This window comes from Molossus molossus, unplaced genomic scaffold (genome assembly GCF_014108415.1).
Source record: "Molossus molossus isolate mMolMol1 unplaced genomic scaffold, mMolMol1.p scaffold_m16_p_1, whole genome shotgun sequence".
Lineage (NCBI taxonomy): Eukaryota > Metazoa > Chordata > Mammalia > Chiroptera > Molossidae > Molossus > Molossus molossus.
Genome location: NW_023425344.1, coordinates 89718858 through 89736857, shown reverse-complemented (window position 1 = coordinate 89736857; position 18000 = coordinate 89718858). Strand labels below are relative to the sequence as shown.

At 44.0% G+C, this 18000-nt stretch overlaps 1 protein-coding gene across 3 annotated transcripts in view; it reads left to right on the top strand.

The window, feature by feature from the left end:
• DIP2C (disco interacting protein 2 homolog C) overlaps positions 1–18000 on the top strand; it is a 214807-nt gene that overhangs the window by 55922 nt on the left and 140885 nt on the right. For 2 of the 3 annotated variants that reach the window (XM_036260201.1, XM_036260212.1), the window contains 4 exons: positions 4584–4793; positions 13282–13416; positions 15657–15776; positions 16854–17051. In XM_036260201.1, coding sequence (XP_036116094.1) covers positions 4584–4793; positions 13282–13416; positions 15657–15776; positions 16854–17051 — 663 coding nt within the window. Of the gene's footprint in view, positions 1–4583; positions 4794–11159; positions 11262–13281; positions 13417–15656; positions 15777–16853; positions 17052–18000 lie in introns of those variants that run through there. The other variant, XM_036260223.1, reaches the window with a different exon arrangement.

Here is an 18000-nt window from a genome sequence, read left to right as displayed (position 1 = left end):
TTCATCTCTTTTTTTCAATGTCCTGTAGTTTTCCGAGTACAGATCTTTTATCTCCTTGGTTAAGTTTATTCTTAAATATCTTAGTTTTTTTGTTGCAGTGGTAAATGGGATTGTTTTTCTAGTTTCTCTTTCTGGGAGTTCATTATTGGTGTATAAAAATGCCATCAATTTATAGATGTTAGGTGTTGGGGTTTTCTACATACAGATCATGTCTTCTATGAATAAAGACAGTTTTACTGCTTACTTTCCAATCTTGATGCCATTAATTTTTTCCCCCTGTATTTTACTGTCTATAACCTTCCAGTTAATGTTGAATACAAGTGAGAAGAAGGGACATCTTTGCCTGATTCTTGTTCTTTCAGGGGAGTCTGTTCAGTCTTTTACCATTAAATATGATGTTAGCTGTTGGTTTTCATGTCTGCTGTATATCGGGTTGAGGAAATTGCCTTGGATTTCTGTTTTGCTGAGAGGTTTTCTCATGAGAGGGTGGTAGTTTTTGTGAAGTACTTTTTCTATGACTTTTAAGGTTAACTTTGAGTTTTTCTCCCTTTACTAATATGGTATGTAACAATAATTTACTTTGAATGTCAAATCAATTTTAATTCATGTTCATATGTATAACTCTGGTCACCACTTGGTCATAATGTGCTATCCATTTTATATGTTGCTTGATTCTGTTTGTTAATATTTTTTGAGGATTTTTGTGTCAATATCATGAGAGATAGTCTGTAATTGTGTTTGCGTGTGTGTGTGTGTGTATGTATGTGTGTGAGAAAAGGAAGGATAGGGAATGAAAAACTGCAAAAGGGCATGAAAAAACTTTGTGGGGAGATGGTAATGTTTGGTATGGATATATGGTTATATATCTTTCTCAAAAGTCTTAAAATGTTTTATGTCACAATGATGACAAAATATTAGTGTAAATTCTTTTATAAATATTGTGTTAAAAATTAGTCCTATGTCTTGATTTAAGATAAACTCCCATTTCTCTTATTCTCATTAAATGTTCTAGAGCATCTTACACCCTTTTTTCCCCTCCTGGTATTTCACATTACTCGCCTATAGGTAGGATCCTAAATGTCATGATTAAATGGAAGTTTAATAAGTCCACCAATAATTCATTCTTGAAAACTTAGCTGCTAAGTGAAAAGTTATGAAAAATATTTTTTATAATTTTAATGAAAATAGTGATATTTTTATCTCAATCTAAAATCACAATTTTCACAGATAGAAAAATAGATATTAAAAAATTTTATAAGAAATGAATATAGACTCCTGGTCAAGATGATGGCGTAGATGAACGTGGTACTTGCCTTTTCCCACAACCACATCAACATCATGACTAAACTACAGAACATTACTCAGAACTGCCTGGATCTGGCTGAATGGAAGTTCTATAACTATGAAGTTAAAGAAGCCACATCAAGACCAGTGTGAGGGTGAAGACGGTAAACGCTGGTCCCACACTCACGTATGGTGGATACAAATTGGGAAGGATATCTTGGCTGTAGAGGTCCAGCCTGGGGAGTAAAGGGTCCCAGCCCCACACCAGGTCTCTTAGCCCAGAGTTCTAGTGCCAGGAAGAGAAATCTCCATAACTCCTGGCTGTAAAAACCAGCGGGGATTGAGGCTGAAGAAGACAGAGGGCTTCAGGAGTCCCAGGCAGTTCCTCGCACAGGGCCTGTGAATGGCCTTACTTGGGCTCCACTCCCTCTGGGCTCCAGCACTGGGCAGCAGCTGGAAAGGTACCAGAGACATATGGGGAGGAACCGAATTGTTTGGCATCGGGCCAGAGCTAGAGGGTGCCGCTTTTTCCCAGACAGAAGTGCTGGCAGAGGCCATTGTTCCTTTGATGAGCCTTTCCTGCCACCGAGATGATAGGCAGGCACTGTATCTGGGGCTCCAGCAACCTGGCTCACACTGTTTGCCCTGCTCTGGTGACTTCCTGAGGCCCTACTCCAACCAACTCTCAGGCCCACCCAAGCTGTTTCCAGTGGCTTTTCCATATGAATGGCCTGTCTTGGCTCATGCTTCAGATTATCCTAAAGTCTTTCAAACAAACAGCATCTGGCCTCAGCATGTCCTATACCTCTCCCTAAGTGGCCCTCAAGCCAGGCATTAGCAGCAGCAGCCTTTGTTCACAGCTTGGCCTCTTCTGGGCACCTCCAAGCCCAGCACAAGGAGCAGCCATCTGCAGATCGCTTTGTAGCTTATGCCTGGTGGCCCCAGGCAGAACACAGTCAGTGGCTGACCATAGCCTGCACCTCCTGGGAAGCTCTAGAACCAGCGCACCCAGTGCACAGCTTCAGGCCACATCAAAGCACTACTACCGAGCCACCTCCAGAAGCAACGCACTCAAAGGACAGACTCACCAGAGCCCTGTTGAAGTAAGTCCTGTGCTGTGGGTTGGGGCCCTGCACTGCTGATCCTCCACATTGGTTGGAGGTCGGTGGTCACAGCCAGTCCTTGCAGCTGATCAGCCTGGGGGTAAATCCCTCCCATTGACGGACCAACAGCAATCAAGGCTCAACTACATGAGGAGAGTGTACACAGCCCACATGGAGAAGGGGTGCACATCGAGAGCTCAGTTAGGTGATCAGGGAGGTCTTGCCACTGGACCCTACAGAACACCTAGTACATTAGGACTCTCTACCAAGCCTGGGAGAGTAGCAGCTCTAATACATAGAAACAAACACAAGGAAGCTGCCAAAATGAGACAAAGAAACATGTCCCAAATGTAATAACAAAACAAAACTCCAGAAAAAGAACCAAACAAAATGGAGGCAGGGAATGTACTAGATGCAGAGTTCAAAACACTGGTTATAAGGATGCTCAAGGAATGTAGTGAGAACTTCAACAGCATAAAAAAGACTGTCAGAAATGAAGGATGCACCAATGGAAATGAAGAATAATTTACAGGGAATCAACAGTAAACTAGATGAAGCTGAGAATTAAATCAGCAAGTTTGATATAAGGAAGCAAAATATACCCAATTAGAATAACAAAAAGAAAAAAGAAGACCAAGAAATGACGATAGTATAAGGAGCCTCTGGGACAATTTCAAGCATACCAACACTGGCATCATGGGGGTGCTGGAAGAAGACAGAAGAAATTGGAAACCTATTTGAAACAATGACAGAAAACTTCCTCTACCTGATGAAGGAAACAGACAAGTTTCCTTCATACAAGTCCAGGAAGCACAGAGAGTCCCAAACAAGATGAACCCAAAGAGATCCACACCAGGACACATCATGATCAAAATGCAAAAGGTTAAAGACAAAAAGAGAATCTTAAAAGGAGCAAGAGAAAAGTAGTTAGTTACCTACAAGGGAGTTCCCATAAAACTGTCAGCTGATTTCTCAACTTTGCAGGCCAGAAGGGTTTGGCAAGAAATATTCAAAATGATGAAAAGCAAGATCTACAACCAAGATTACTCTGCTTAGCAAAGCTATTATTTAGAATCTAAGGACAGATAAAGAGCTTCCCAGACAAGAAAAAGCTAAAGGAGTTCACCAACAAGCCAGTAGTATATGAAATGGTAAAGGATCTTCTCTAAGAAGAGAATAAAAGATAAAAAATGGGAACAATGAAATGGCAATAAATACATATCTATCAGTAACTCAATCTAAAAAAAAACACAAAGAAACAAAGTAAATAAATGAACAAGCAAAACAGAAACAGACTCATAGATGCAGAGAACATTTTGATGGTTGCCAGATGGGAAGGGTGTTGGGAGTTGGGTGAAAAAGGTGAAGGGGTTAACAATACAAATTGGTTGTTACAGAATAGTCATGGGGGTGTAAAGTACAGTATAGAGAATATAGTCAATAATATTCTAATAACTGTGGTGTGAGATGGGTACAAGATTTATTGGGATGATCACTTAGTAAGTTATGTAATGTCTAATCACTGGGGTATACCCCTGAAACTAATATAATGTGTATCAACTGTAATTGAAAAATTAAAGAAATGAGTGTAAAAGTAAATAACACTTAGTTTGATCACAGAGTGTAATGTGATTATTTACTGTCCTCACTGGAGGAGGAGGCTATGTCTTGAGCATGTAGATTGGTGTCAGGAAGATGAGAGGTATTCACTGTGAGATGCGGCCTTCCTTCTACACCATTTTCTATCTCACTCTGTGGGGAGGCACATGGTTATCTTGCACTTAAACTGAACTTAAATTATAACTCAGAGAACCACCTTGGGACTAAACAAGGGCTACAAACATCTCCCTAAAACACATGAGGGTTCAGCATCTCTGAGGAAACACCGCCCTTGGCCCCCTCACTTGGTGTATGCGTGCAAAAACATTTGGCTTCTTCCCAAAATGGTGAGTGGAGAACATTGGTGAGTATGTCTCAGTCCGAGATTCTAATGCCCAAAGCAACTTTTTGTAGCAATCTATTTTGAGGGGTTTTGGAGGACCTAAAAAATAACTCATTTGAGAAGTGGTATAAATTCAAGAGTGTCCCAAGCCAAAAGTCCTTGAACTGTCAATGTGTGAGGTAGGTCTGTGTTAGTGGTGCTTGACTGGGGTATGCTGCTTTGATTCTCTGCATAATAACTCTCCTGTCTCACAGACACCTCCTCTGGTTCGGAAGACGAAGGCTCCGTGCAGGGTGACTCCCAGGGGACACCCACCTCCAGCCAGGGCAGCATCAACATGGAGCACTGGATCAGTCAGGCCATCCATGGCTCCACCACCTCCACAACCTCTTCCTCATCCACCCAAAGTGGGGGCAGCGGTGCCGCCCACAGGCTGGCAGACGTCATGGCCCAGACGCACATAGGTGAGTGCCTGTCACTGGGTGATTCTCATTGCTGTATCTCAGTGGCCCAGAGTAGCCTAGTCCCTATTTAGAAGTTCGTCTGTCTGGGTATCATGGCCTTGGAATCCACCCGAGATTCTGCAGAATCTTACTTCAGCTCCTGGCCTGCTTTGTGCTTTGTTGTTTGTTTGTTTTTTAAATGCTCACCTGAGGATATTTTTTATTGATTTTTTTAGAGAAAGTGGAAAGGAAGGGTTGGGAAGAGGGGGGAGAGAGTGAGAGAGGGAGGGAGAGAGAGAGAGAGGAACATCAATGTGAGAGAGACACATTGATTGGTTGCCTCCTGCATGTGCCCCAACTGGGGCCGGGGATGGAACCTGCAACCCAGCTACGTGCCCTTGACTGGGAATCGAACCCGAGCCTCTTTGGTGCATGAGCTGATGCTCTAACTATCAAGCAACACTGGCCAGGCTGTGCTTTGGTTTTACTGTTTTGTGAAACCTTGGTTTATTATTTCTCACCGTCCTGGATGTCTCCTGCAGCTAGGATCCAGGAGCGCGCTGCCCCTGAAGGAACGCACTTGTTCATGAGGGAAATCGCAGCCGTGTCTCTTTACGTGTTTTCTCCTCATTTATGCTAAAGTTGGCTCCCAAATGAACTAACAGTGCTAATAAACAGGCAGGGAGTTTTAAAGTGTGCTTGCTGTGGCTGTGGAAATCATTTAAGGAATCCTAGGGCTTTAATCACTAGGGTTTTCTGCTATATGTATTTAGATTTCTCTGGTGGTTCTTGTCCTTTTGTAGGTAGCTTCTATGATGAGTGAGAGCCTCTTTATTGGAAAGAGCACAGAGTTAGAAAGCATTGCCTCAGCTGTTGGGAAGTCATGTGAAAAAGGACATTAAATAAGAATTATTAGAAGAAAAGAGAGCGATTATATGAGCCGTGTGGCTGTTTCAAACATCGGTGAGCGAGGTACACGATTTTCGGCCCCCACTCTCGCCGGTCACTCATTTGCTAGGGACATGAGTTTTTGTCTGGTGTAGAAGGGGTGAGTTGGATGTCCAGATCTGTTCTGATCAATTTTCAGCTGTGGATTAAGGTTTTTAAACATTTCAGTGGTATTAGAAGTGAGACCACGTGCCTACGGACAGGACTCAGACGGCCATCAGGAGCGGGGCCTGGCCGCTCACCGACGGCCGTGGGCCTCTTCAGACAGCAGCCACTTCTCCCTGGCTGAGTGTTGTCGTGGGAAAAAAAGAACCGTCCTATTTCTCTTTTTTCCTCAAAACAGTTCTTTCCTTTGTCCCTCCCAGAGATGTTGCGAGTGAAAAAGAGAAATAGGGACGTTCTTCCAAATTTTTTAAAGTAACCCTGAAATGCAAAGTGGCGTTATTACATTTCCGTGTGAGATGTTTGCAGTAACATGGACACGGGTTCCCCTGTGCACCTCTGTTTGAAATCATAGTAACTTATTAAATGGAAATGTGTGACCACTGAATATTTTTAGATAATACAATGTCTTCCTGTGTGTTTTGGAACCTGAGATCGTGGCCGAGTCCTGCCCTTGTGCTTCCTCCGGCACCTGCCCAGGGGCAGGCATGGAATTCCCTCACCTCAGCTTGACTCCAGTCCTACAAAGTCTGTGTCCTGACCCAGTTCCCCCCTAAGGAAGTGTCAGAATCTCACCAAGAGAAACACATAATTTCGAGCAAATTAATCACTGCCTTTGGTGTTCCCTTTGTGAATGTGCATGTGGAGTGCTGGAGGAAATGGGAGCGTGGAGAATGAAATTTACCCAGACTATAAAAGGGGGATGATTCATGTGCACAGAGCTCAGTGTAACCTAAATATAGCTTTTGCGTATGTGACATTTAAGTAATTTTTATATTGGCACAAAGATAAGTTCCTAGAATATCTGAGACTTTTCTGTAAATAAGAAAAACATTTTAGAAAGAAAGCAGTGGCAAAATAATAAAATGAGAATTAAAATCCTTTATTCCTCTGGCAAAGCGAAAGAAGTAAAAACCCAGAGAACTGGCAACATCTGAAGCCTACAAGGAAGAAAATTGTGTGTGTTTTCAGGAATTTAAGGTCAAATAAACCACCACCTTGTACTTCCAACCTCTCCTGGAGAGGGGCTTGGATAATGTCTACACCTCTGCCTCCCAGTAGGAGGAAAACAGACGGTTAGGAAGTGTCTGTCTCCATATCTTTCTCCTTTTTTTTTTGCAGTATTTTTTTTTGGGAGAAGACTCCCTCTTTCCAAGGTTCACCCTTTCACCTTCATTCTGGATCCCAGCTCCTCCCAGATCTGCTAGCTCAGTGCTACGTTCTTTTGCATCTTAGCTCACCCATGGGTGAGCCCTAGCTCCGGATGTTGCTGACCAATTGCCTCCTCTCTCTAGCCTGCCGCACACTAGGTTCTCCTTCCCAACTCTGGTTCTTTCCTCCCCTCCAGGTGGTTCCTCTCCCACCCTGTGTCTCTACATTATTATTATTATTTGTTGTTGTTATTGTTGTATGTGCCCCTAGCGGGAACCAAACCCAGAACTCTCTGGTCCACAGGCTGATGCTCAACTGCTGGGCCAAACTGGCCAGGGCAACACTCTTGACGATTTCATCCTCTCCCAGTTTTCAAGACCATCTGCTCCTCCCTAACTCACACACCTGCATTTTCCTGCACCAGTCAGCTTTTCAAAGTGCCTCTGGTCACTGCCCGTTGGCCCCACGCTGTCCCCTGAGGTCAGCGCATCTGTTGAGGCTGTACTCCCAGGGGCCGCCTCAGGACCGCAGCTGTCCTTGGCCCCTCCTCCCCCCATACCGTCCATACCATCTGTGTCCACATTCTGGGCGCTTGGCTACACATGGCCTTGCAAGCCTTATGTCTCGCCCCTACTGCCCCAGGCCCCTGGGTCCAGGTGCCTGCTCTCCCATCTGACCCCGGCAGCCCCTCTGCCCCATGTCCCTCCTTGCACACTGTCTGGCATTTCACAGCCCTGTTGGTGTGATTGTGGCACAGGTGTGATCCTGTCTCTTTTTCCAGAAAGTGCTTTGGGGATTTTTCACCTCTCAAAACTGATTTTGTTTATTTGGACTTTACATTTAAAATCAAAGTAATGACTTTTGGACCCACCAGTATCCTAACCCTTCACCCACTGTGCACCCCATTTGGGTGAATGTTTCACTGACCTGCCTACACTTTGGTGTACGTGAGAAATCCATCGATTTAGCTCTTTTCCTAATGTTTAAATGCGTTTAACTCAGAAAGTGGTAACACAGCCATTTATACTTTCTGTATCTGAGTGTCACAGATTCTCTCTTGAGAAGAAGAGGTTCCCCCACAAGGAGAGGAACCACAGAGGAAGCCTTCAGGTGTGGGAGCAGGGCCTAATACATCACTGCAGGATGTGAGGTGCATTGTCACTGAGCTCCCTTAGCCACAATGAGGAGCAGCTTTCTCGTTTTGCAGACCGAAGACTGAGGCTTAGTCAGTCGGCGGGATGCCCAGGGCAGCCAGCCGAGGAGTCAGACTCCCATCTGCTGGGTGGCGTAGCCTGGTGATACTCTGCAGTCTTGTTCTCTCTTCAGCTTCTTTGGTTGTTACAAATGGAAATGGAACCTTCTCAGATAAAATGCAATGAAATTTTGCATAAACATTAAATATTTCAGTTTCCCCGTCACAACCCAGCTGTGGGAGCCTGTTATAAATTTGAGTTGATGGACAAAGAACAGGAAGCTGTTGTCTGAAGTTGAAGATTCCTATTTTGACATTAGAACATTCTACAATTCCTACAATTCTAAAATGTGCCTACCAGTTGCTTTCACATCTCTGTGGGGTTTTCATGGCATGAATGTGGGAGGGAGGCGGTTGCAGGTGTGAGACTGCATAATCCCGAACTCAACCCTGACTCGCAGGACACCGCCGAAAGGCCGCGTCAACATAGAACCTTTTCGTTTATTGATTGTAGAGAGAGAGAGAGATCAATTTGTTGTTACATATTTATGCATTCATTGGTTGATTCTTGTATATGCCCTGACTGGCGATCAAACCCACAACCTTGGCGTATATGACTGACACTCTAACCAACTGAGGTGCCTGACCAAGGACTCTAAGTCCTTTCCTAACCATCTCCAGGTTTAGTCTGTGGGTGATTTGTCTGCACATTTGAATAGCAGCTGTGAATCACCATTGTCAGTATCATACTCACATACTCTCACACACACACACACACACACACACACACACACATTCATGTGCACACACATACACATGCTCAGAAGCTCACACACGCACACACATCACACATGCATACACATGCTCAGGAGCTAATACTCATACACATCACACACATTCACATACACACCCACACACACTCATACATCACATGCACATCCTCATAAGCTCACACACACAGGAAAAATTAAGGTAAAGTATATTGTTCTGTCCCTGAGTGGTTATTAAAAGAATACGAAGGTAAATCCTCACATGATACATTGTTACCTGTCACTTTTGGTCCAGACACCAGTTAGGGCTTCCCCGTGAAGTGCCTTCCATGAGACCCAGTGAAAGTGGTCTCTACTGGTGAAACCGAAGAGGAAAGTCTTCTCTTCCCACTGGTTGCACATGGCAGATGGGTCCGTGCAGTGAGTCCCCAGCAGCCAGGCCAATGCTCGACTCGCTCAGTGGCCAGCTGGCTCTTCCCCACGTTGTCTGGATGTTCCTTTTACCATGTGTTGTCTTTTGTCCAGATCACGGCTGGTGGTTAAACTTCGTTCACCTTCATATTTTCATCCAGGGACCTGGTTTTCCACCACCATATGGAGGGTGTGGTCATGTCATCTTAGGAAGCGGGGGCAGCTGGGCAGGCCAGGTGGTCTGAGGGCCTGGATTGCAGGTCCCTTCTCAGTGACAACAGTGGTCGAGTAGACAGGAAACCTGGGTTGGGGCATTCTTGGTGTACAGAAACTTGGGTTCCTCTGACATGTGGCTTTTTACATATGAAAACCAGATTCCCTACTTTTCTTGTCTTTATTTGGGCACTGAAGTTATTTGGGGACTGAAAAATAATTAACATGGCTTAAAAGTGGCATTTATTGCCATGACCCCTGCAGATTCTAGTTCATACAGTTAAAATTAAAGATCACTTCTTTCCAGTGTGTGTTAGAACTGGTGGCATTTGATGTAGTTGTAAAGTGTTCTTTAATTCATGCATTCTTTGAACTGTTCCTCCAGCATTTGCTGAGCAGACAGTGTGGCTGGGGGTAGGTAACTTCAGCCTCTGAGTAGGACACCGGGAGCCCCTGAGGTGGACGCCTGCCTGAGCAGGTGACTAGGAGGACTTGAGGAAGCAGGGATTTCCAAGACGGGGTTCAGCAGGGAGACAAGCCAGGACCCTGAAATGGTCATGGCCAGAAACAGCTGTGCAAGTGGGGTGGCTTGCTGGCAAGAGTAACAGCCTCGAGCCCTGTGTGGGGTGGGGTGGGTGGCCAAGGTCTGCGGTGGACCCTGGCACTGATGGCACCAAAGCAACGTGCAGATACTGCCATGAAAGGTGGCGGAATTGCGCTCCCCTCCGGCCTTCCTCTTGTGCCCATCCCGAGTTCCTGATTCACAGGGACCCATGTCAGCTGCTGGCAACAAACTCCAAGCAGGGGCAGATGAAGCTGAACCCACCCTGTGGTGGGCAGCTGTGAAGGTGCCCAGGTCGCTCTCGGGGCCATTCATGATGGAGGTGACACCTAACAGGTGGCAGGAGGATGACTGCCATTTTCCTCTTGGTTTAAAGTTTGGGGTAAGGAACAGTGGGCCCTCTTGCTCAAAAGACTCCGCCCTGCTCTGCTGGGGGTTCTCAATCCACAAAATGCTGCCAACACAGGTGGGCTCCATTGGCCTCATGCCTGGAGCTAGTGAGCATCTTAGACCTTTGAGCCTGCACCTTCCACCTAACTCCACTTTTCCTTACCCACCCACAAGTGTTTCCTGAGCATCTGTTATATACAAGGTTTTTTACTGCCCCAAAGACAGAGATCCTAGTTAAACACTCAAAGTCCTGTTCTTTATCAAAATAAAACAGGGTACATTGTGTCACTTCAACGTCAGCATGTCCGCTAGCTCCCTAACAAGAGCAGCACATGCGAGGAGTTCAAAGGGAGTGGGAAGGGAGGGACATCTAAATAAATTTGGAAAGCACTTTGAAGTCACCCACCTGTCACTGTTCCTACTTTATAATCACCAGATGTGTTTGAACCGTTATTTTTCTCAAATTCAAAGTGGACACACAACAGTATTCCTGCTACCCAACACAAAGACGGATTGGCCATCTGTCACCGCTGACGAGGCGACAGCATCACTTAAACACCAGTGAATCTGGATAAAATCTCAATGCAGTGAACCCACGTTACAGGTGCTTTTGTTTTAGGTGCTAATTTGAAAGTCTGCTCGGCATACGTCAGCATCTATTGTATTTGCATCTGAAATATGAGGCCCCGGTGAGTGTACTTCTTGGCTGTGGAGAATTAGATAACTTTGCAACGTGCAATGAGGTTGATCTGGTGAAAGTGCAGGTGGGGTGATGAGAGGGTGAGCAGACTCGGAGTCACTGCAGAGGTGATCTGAATGATCCTCTCCTCTCCCTCTCCTACTTCCCCTCAGGGATCCACCTGCTTGTTAAAATTACTTGTAACCCAAACCAGGACACTCAGCCTTCTCTTGATCATGCATGAAGTTTTTCAGGGCAACACAGATGTGAGTCCCTGACGCCCATGTTCCCAGCTGAGGGCGACGTTCTGCCCTCTTGTTCCAGCTCAGACTGGGAACAGTGTTCTGTACTGGGAAGCCGCTGTCTGGGTTTCCCTCTTGTGCTTTTTGTTGGTGATTTCCCTGTTCATACGGCCCCGCCCCCATGTATAGTGCTGAGGAGGGGCTACCTGAAGGAGGAGGCTTTCCAGTACTGGCTCCCGTCCTGCGGACAGCGCAAGGAAATCTCAGCGGGTTTCCATCCAATAAGGATTAGCGACTCAAAGTTTACAGCATGATACCCATCATTAGGACTCAGGATATAGACAATGCCGTTGACAGCCTCACTGGACGTGCTCCCCTAAATGCCTATGTAATAAATATTGGAGGCACGCTTTGTAAAGGATGTGGTTGTCTAACCACTATGCTGTCCACCTGAAACTAATACCAAAAAACATTGAATGTAAACCATAATTGAAAAATAAAATTAAATAAATACAAGAACGGTGCTGTCCCCACAGAACCACCTCAGTGCCCAGTGTCATCATCGGTGAGCCCTGCAGGAAAGACCTGCCACACAGCTCCCGGAGCCTCCACAGTGCACAGATTGTAAACACCTGCTTTCTTAAAATTCCTCACCCAAGGATGTGTTTTCATTGATTTTTTTTTTTTTGAGAGGTCGAGATCAGTGGAAGAGAGAAATATTGATTGGTTGCCACCCATATGCACCCCGACCTAGGTATGTGCCCTGACTGGGAAATGAACCCACAACCTTTTGGTGTGCAAAACAACGCTCCAACCAACTGAGCCACCCAGCCAGGGCTAAATACATGCTTTTTGAATGGCTGTTCAGTATTATTCATGCTGAAACAAACGAAATAGCTAATATTTCTTGAGTGTTCATCCTCTATCAAGAAATGTCCTTCCTTTGCCAGTTTGGAGCATCAGCAGTTAGAGCGTTGGCCCACAGACCAGAGAGTCCCGGGTTTGGTTCCCACTAAGGGCACATACCTTGGTTGCGGTTTGTCCCTGGCCCCAGTTGGGGTCATGTGGGTGGCAGCCAGTCGGTGTGTCTCTCTTACATCGATGTTTCTCTCTCTCTCTCTCTTTCCCCCTCTCTCCCTCCCACTCTATCTGAAGATAAATGCAAAAATGTCCTTGGGTGAGGATAAAAAACAAAATGTCCTAAGAACTTGACATATGTTAACTCATCTAATCTCTGATACAAAGCAGTTGCCATTATTCCCATTTGTTGGGTGAGGAGACTAAGGCACAGCGAGGTTAAGACACTTTCCAAGATCTCAAGGAATTTGAGGAGCTGGGATTCAAATCCCAGACTCTGCCTCCAAAGCTTGAGCTCTTGAACCATCACTACTAATGACAGACAAGAAAATTGCTCTTCTGAGAACAAAAACATAATTTTCAATGTCCCTTTTTCTACTGGCTGTTTAAGAACATTATTCTTTTTTTTTTTTCAATTAATTAATTTATTTTTGTTACAGATGTTTCTTTTCCCCCCAAGAACATTATTCTTAAAATGCTACAATGATTCATCAATGTGGCTCCCGTTATGACTTTATGTCTGAAGTTTTACCTACCTTTGTTTCATTGTGAGCAGTACAAATGGTTTTAAAGATCGTCTTTATCCTGACTTTGATTCAGGATTATGGTATCTTCTCTGGATGCAGTCTTTTCTGAAACCTTGTTGCTCACTTAGCCTTCCAAATAACTCTGTCATGATCATTGGAGAACTTGTTATTTGCCTCTTTACAGAAAATCACTCTGCACCTCCTGATGTAACCACGTACACCTCAGAACACTCAATACAGATGGAAAGGCCACAAGGCTCAACGACATCGCGGACGGCACCAAAGTATGGCAACGCCGAGCTCATGGAGACTGGCGATGGTATGTCTCCGGCATTGCCTTCCCTCCTTTGTAAACTCTAATTTTCACTAACTTACCTTTTAGACCATGATTGCATGTTTCTCATGTAGACAGATGGTCAACTCACTGAATCTAATGTATCGAGTTCTTTACGAACCTCCCATAGAAGGTGGCATAGTTGTAAGAAATGCAGATAATCTCCAAGTTGGCCAAGAAATAGTCTTTGTAGGAAAAAAAATGATGATGTAGGAATTTAGTCATGAGAAAAAAGGAAATTTTGTAAGATTCTGATATATTTGCTAATGAATAACTAAAGGTGGTTCAGCAGTGAACAAATTAGTGTGCAAATGTTAAGGCCATGAACGGTTACTTAGAAGGGCAGGATGAAGTTCAATGTAAACAAATACATTGACAGGTATGGGTCAATGTCATGCTTTAGAATTTGGAAGTAAGAGGGTCCTTTTTCCTCCATATTGGAAAAAATACATTAGTGATTTGATAAAATACAGTAGTAGGGGTTCTTCTTTATTCTTCATATCATTAGTCTTGGTATATTCTGATTACAGTGGCCGTTTCTGTTACCCGATCTGAAGTAGTAGACTCGAACATGAACTTCATTCATTGCTCTGCTTTCCTTAAGTCTCAGTCCTTTCCAGGGTCATGAAAGTTAAAATAGAACCCAATGTTGACATGAAATGTTAGTTTTGTGAAGACGGCCAAAGTAGCGTTAGTGAGCCATCCATCCAGCTGTGCTCATATGCTGTGATGCGGTGCGGTTCAGAGGCGAAGGGAGGCCTGGACCCCGTCTCTAATAGCAGCATGCCTCTTTGTAATGGCCAGAGCCCCAAGTCAGTGTGGTTCACGAGCTCCTGTAAGTACACTGGAAGCCACTCCAGTTTTCCATGTAATTGGTTTCCCTGGAATACTTTCAGTTTCAATGTTTGCTTTAGTTCTCTGCTCAATCCACTATTTATTGAATTGGTCATTACTGTTATTCTAGTCATTATCATTCAAATAACTGAGTTGTCTTTGATGTCCATCATCATTACCTGCTCTTTCAGGTAAGTTCATATGTTGTCCACATGACTCCATTTGAGTCACATGTTGTCCAGTCCAGAGTCTCTCAGCATGTGATTATCTCTCGTATCAGAATCACTTGGGGTATTTGTTAGGAAGCACGTTCTGGGTCACCCCCAAAACCCAACACATCAGAAACTCTGGATAGGCAGGTCCTAAGATGATTCTTATACATTCTGAACTAAGCTGGAAAACCAGTGGCCTTGTGAAATCTCATAATCATCTGAACCAAGTTAACTGAGACTATTTAATGAGAAATATTCTGTTTAGAGACTGAGAATTCTAGTGTGTGTAATTTTTTATGTTTTCAAAACTATGACATATTTAATGTCTCAATTTTGAAGGTGCCCTTAAAGTCTTTTGAGATTACCTATGAGAATGTTTCTGATTTGGTAGAAAAAGTTCCTTGAATTCTGTCATAATCATGCCAAAAGCTGAGGTCAGTATTTGTGATACCTACAATGGAGAAGGAGGACTCTGCCTCAGTCATGATTTGGGAGACCCTTTAAGCTATGGCCCTTAGACTGTGAGAGCAGTGATGTTTCCACACCCATGGTTACCAGGTGTGGATTTCCAAGCACCTCTCAGTGGGAATGAGATTTGCCTGCAGTGTTTGAACAGTTAAGGATGTCAACATCTTGGTACTCAGTAATTTGGGTCATTTATTTAAAAATTTTAAAACGTCTTTCCTTTTTCAATGATCATTTCTTTTACCTGATTTTCAAAATGATGTCACATTCATTGTTGTAAGAAATCTATTGTCGTAACATGGGGTTAATGTTTGTCAGTGCACATGGATAAATATATGCTAGTATTCTGCGTTACACAGAAATTGAATTTGGAGATTAATTGCTGTGTCTCTAGAAGGTATTGCCTGAATGTTCACTTAGGAGGGTGGAACTGAAACACTTGAGAGGGACCCAGTGGTCACCTGTGTGGACAGGGACTGCCAAGGCGCTTGTAGGACCCAGTCCCTTTGCTTTCATTAGGAGGTATGGGTGCAAAATATTCTCTTGACCCAGTGAGGCCAATCACTGGGGTCTCAGGAGAGTCAGGGACTCAGGCAGCATCTCTCTCTGCTTCTCTCAGCCCTGAGATGAGGCAGTGGGTGTGGGTGTCTTAGCCGTTTCACTGTGGTGCTTGGACTAAAGCCAGTCCCTCTGCCCCGTGGCTCTGTTTTGCAGGAGTGCCGGTAAGTAGCCGGGTATCAGCAAAAATTCAACAACTTGTCAACACTCTCAAACGACCAAAACGACCACCGTTACGGGAATTCTTTGTTGATGACTTCGAAGAATTGTTAGAAGGTAAAAGAACTCTTTTCTACCCCCATTTATTCCAACATCCCTGTGATCCCATAAACTGTAATAATATCTTTTCTACCGAGGCCATTTTACTTTTTAAGAATAATCTTGGCATTCACCAGAAGACAGGAATCTTATCTGGAGACCGTAGGTACTGCTCCTGCAGGCCCCATAAGGCATGAGAGTAGCTTCCCATGGACCAGGCCTCTTTCTAAGGACTCTGTCAGCTTCCAGAAATGCAAGGAAATCACAGAAAACCTTGCCAACAGTGACACAGTCCCTCTGAATACACTTCAGAAGAACGTGGCGAGTGTATAGCCAGTCCCATTCTGCTGCCATTCTCTGTAGGCACAGGAGTAGGAGTCTTAACCCCAGAGTGCACACGAGCCTTTTAACACCGCCACTTAAAGTCAAAACAAAGTACTTACTATATCAAACACAAACTCTGTGTGTTCTCAGCTGATTTTCTGCCCAGCAGGTGGAAATTGCCAGCCGTAAAAATAGAGAAACCTTCCAGAAGTGAGGCGAACAAATCTCAGCTTCTCGCCTATCCTAACAGTCGGGCAAACTGTCTTTTATTATAAGGCATTTATTTTTGTTTTACTCAAGAAAATATGCTCTGTGCTTATTATCTAGTAGTTGTAGCAAATTTAAATTTACGCCTCAGTACTTAAAGGCAAAATATAATTCAGCTCAAAAGTTCTGAGCTCTTTGGAGTCCAGAATTACTCGTCTATGCTGATAATTGATATATTTTTACATAGTCATTGTAATCCTAGACTCCAGGCGTGCTCGAATACGTAACTCTACTTGGCGTCAGTCTGTCGGTGCACGCAGGCCTCCTGGAGCTCCTCGCCCGACATCGCCTGGGAAATTGTAAGAATTCAGTGCCTCCGTTACATTCATGAGGAGGCTGTGTAGTAGGTCATAGCCCCGATTCCACACAAGCATGTTTTCTTTGTGCTAATAAGTTTATATCTTAAGTATAAATCTCCGAGCTTCTTTAAAATGAATAAAAACATGATTGTGCTAATACAGATGTATATTTTTAAAAAAACCTTTTGTGTCCACATGTGTTTAGTCCAACAACCAGATCCGAACCAGCCAAAGCCAGAGGGAGCACAGATGTTGGCCATGCGAGGAGAGCAGCTGGGTGTGGTTACGAATTGGCCTCCATCTCTAGAAGCTGCATTACAGCGGTGGGGGACCATCTCACCAAAGGCCCCGTGCTTGACCACAATGGACACAAACGGGAAACCTCTGTACATCCTCACTTACGGTAACCCTATAAGGCTTGTTTTCTTTCTGCTTGCTTTCACACACACCTGCCACTTCCAGGGTGGCTAATTTATATTTGTGCTGCTTTTATGTTTCTGGTCCTGAAATAAATGGAATATGAAAGGAAATATGTTCGGAAAATTGTTTTGTTTGAATACAAAAAATTATTTGTTAAATATCTTTTGAGTAAAATCCAGAAATGGATCTAAAAAATCATGATCATCACTCTAACAAGATGTTGGAATGTATGTAATATTCTTGAAAGTAATGGTTTTAGAAAGGATTGGTTGTTAAAGAATGTGTATCTAGACTCTTTGACATACATAATTCAGAAGAAACAAAATCTGTTTGCAAAGTGCTTTTTCAGAAAACAAGAGAAGTAAGCTTTTCCTTAATTCGTCATTCAGGACAATTAATGCGGTCTGTATCAGAGGGATCCCTCTCTTTGTCCCATGCCTGAGAGACCATGTAAAATTGGACTGTCAGGTTATTTGCACACTGTCTGCTCTAGCTTTGCAAAGAAACCAGCTTAATGACTAAAAGACAAAAATGGTTCATATTACATCTGTGTGCATGAGGTCAGAGTACCTTTTTTTTTTTTAACTTTGAGTTTTGTTTGCACAACATTTACTATTCTGTGCATCTCATGGCCAGAAATGGTATGGGTGGTTTAGGACAGATGTTTCATTGCCTCATTTTTATGATTTTATTGGGTAATTTCTAAGTGGATAAAGAGTATTTCACCCATGATGAAGCATAAGCTTGATTTTTTTTTTTTTAAAGAAGGTAGCTCTTGCCCTGGCCGGTTTGGTTCAGCGGTAGAGCGTCAGCCCACAGACCAATGAGTCGTGGGTTCAATTCCGACCAAGGGCACATACCTCGGTTGCGGTTCTTCCCTGGCCCTCGTCGGGGTCTTGGGGAGGCAACCAGTCAGTGTGTTCCTCTCATGT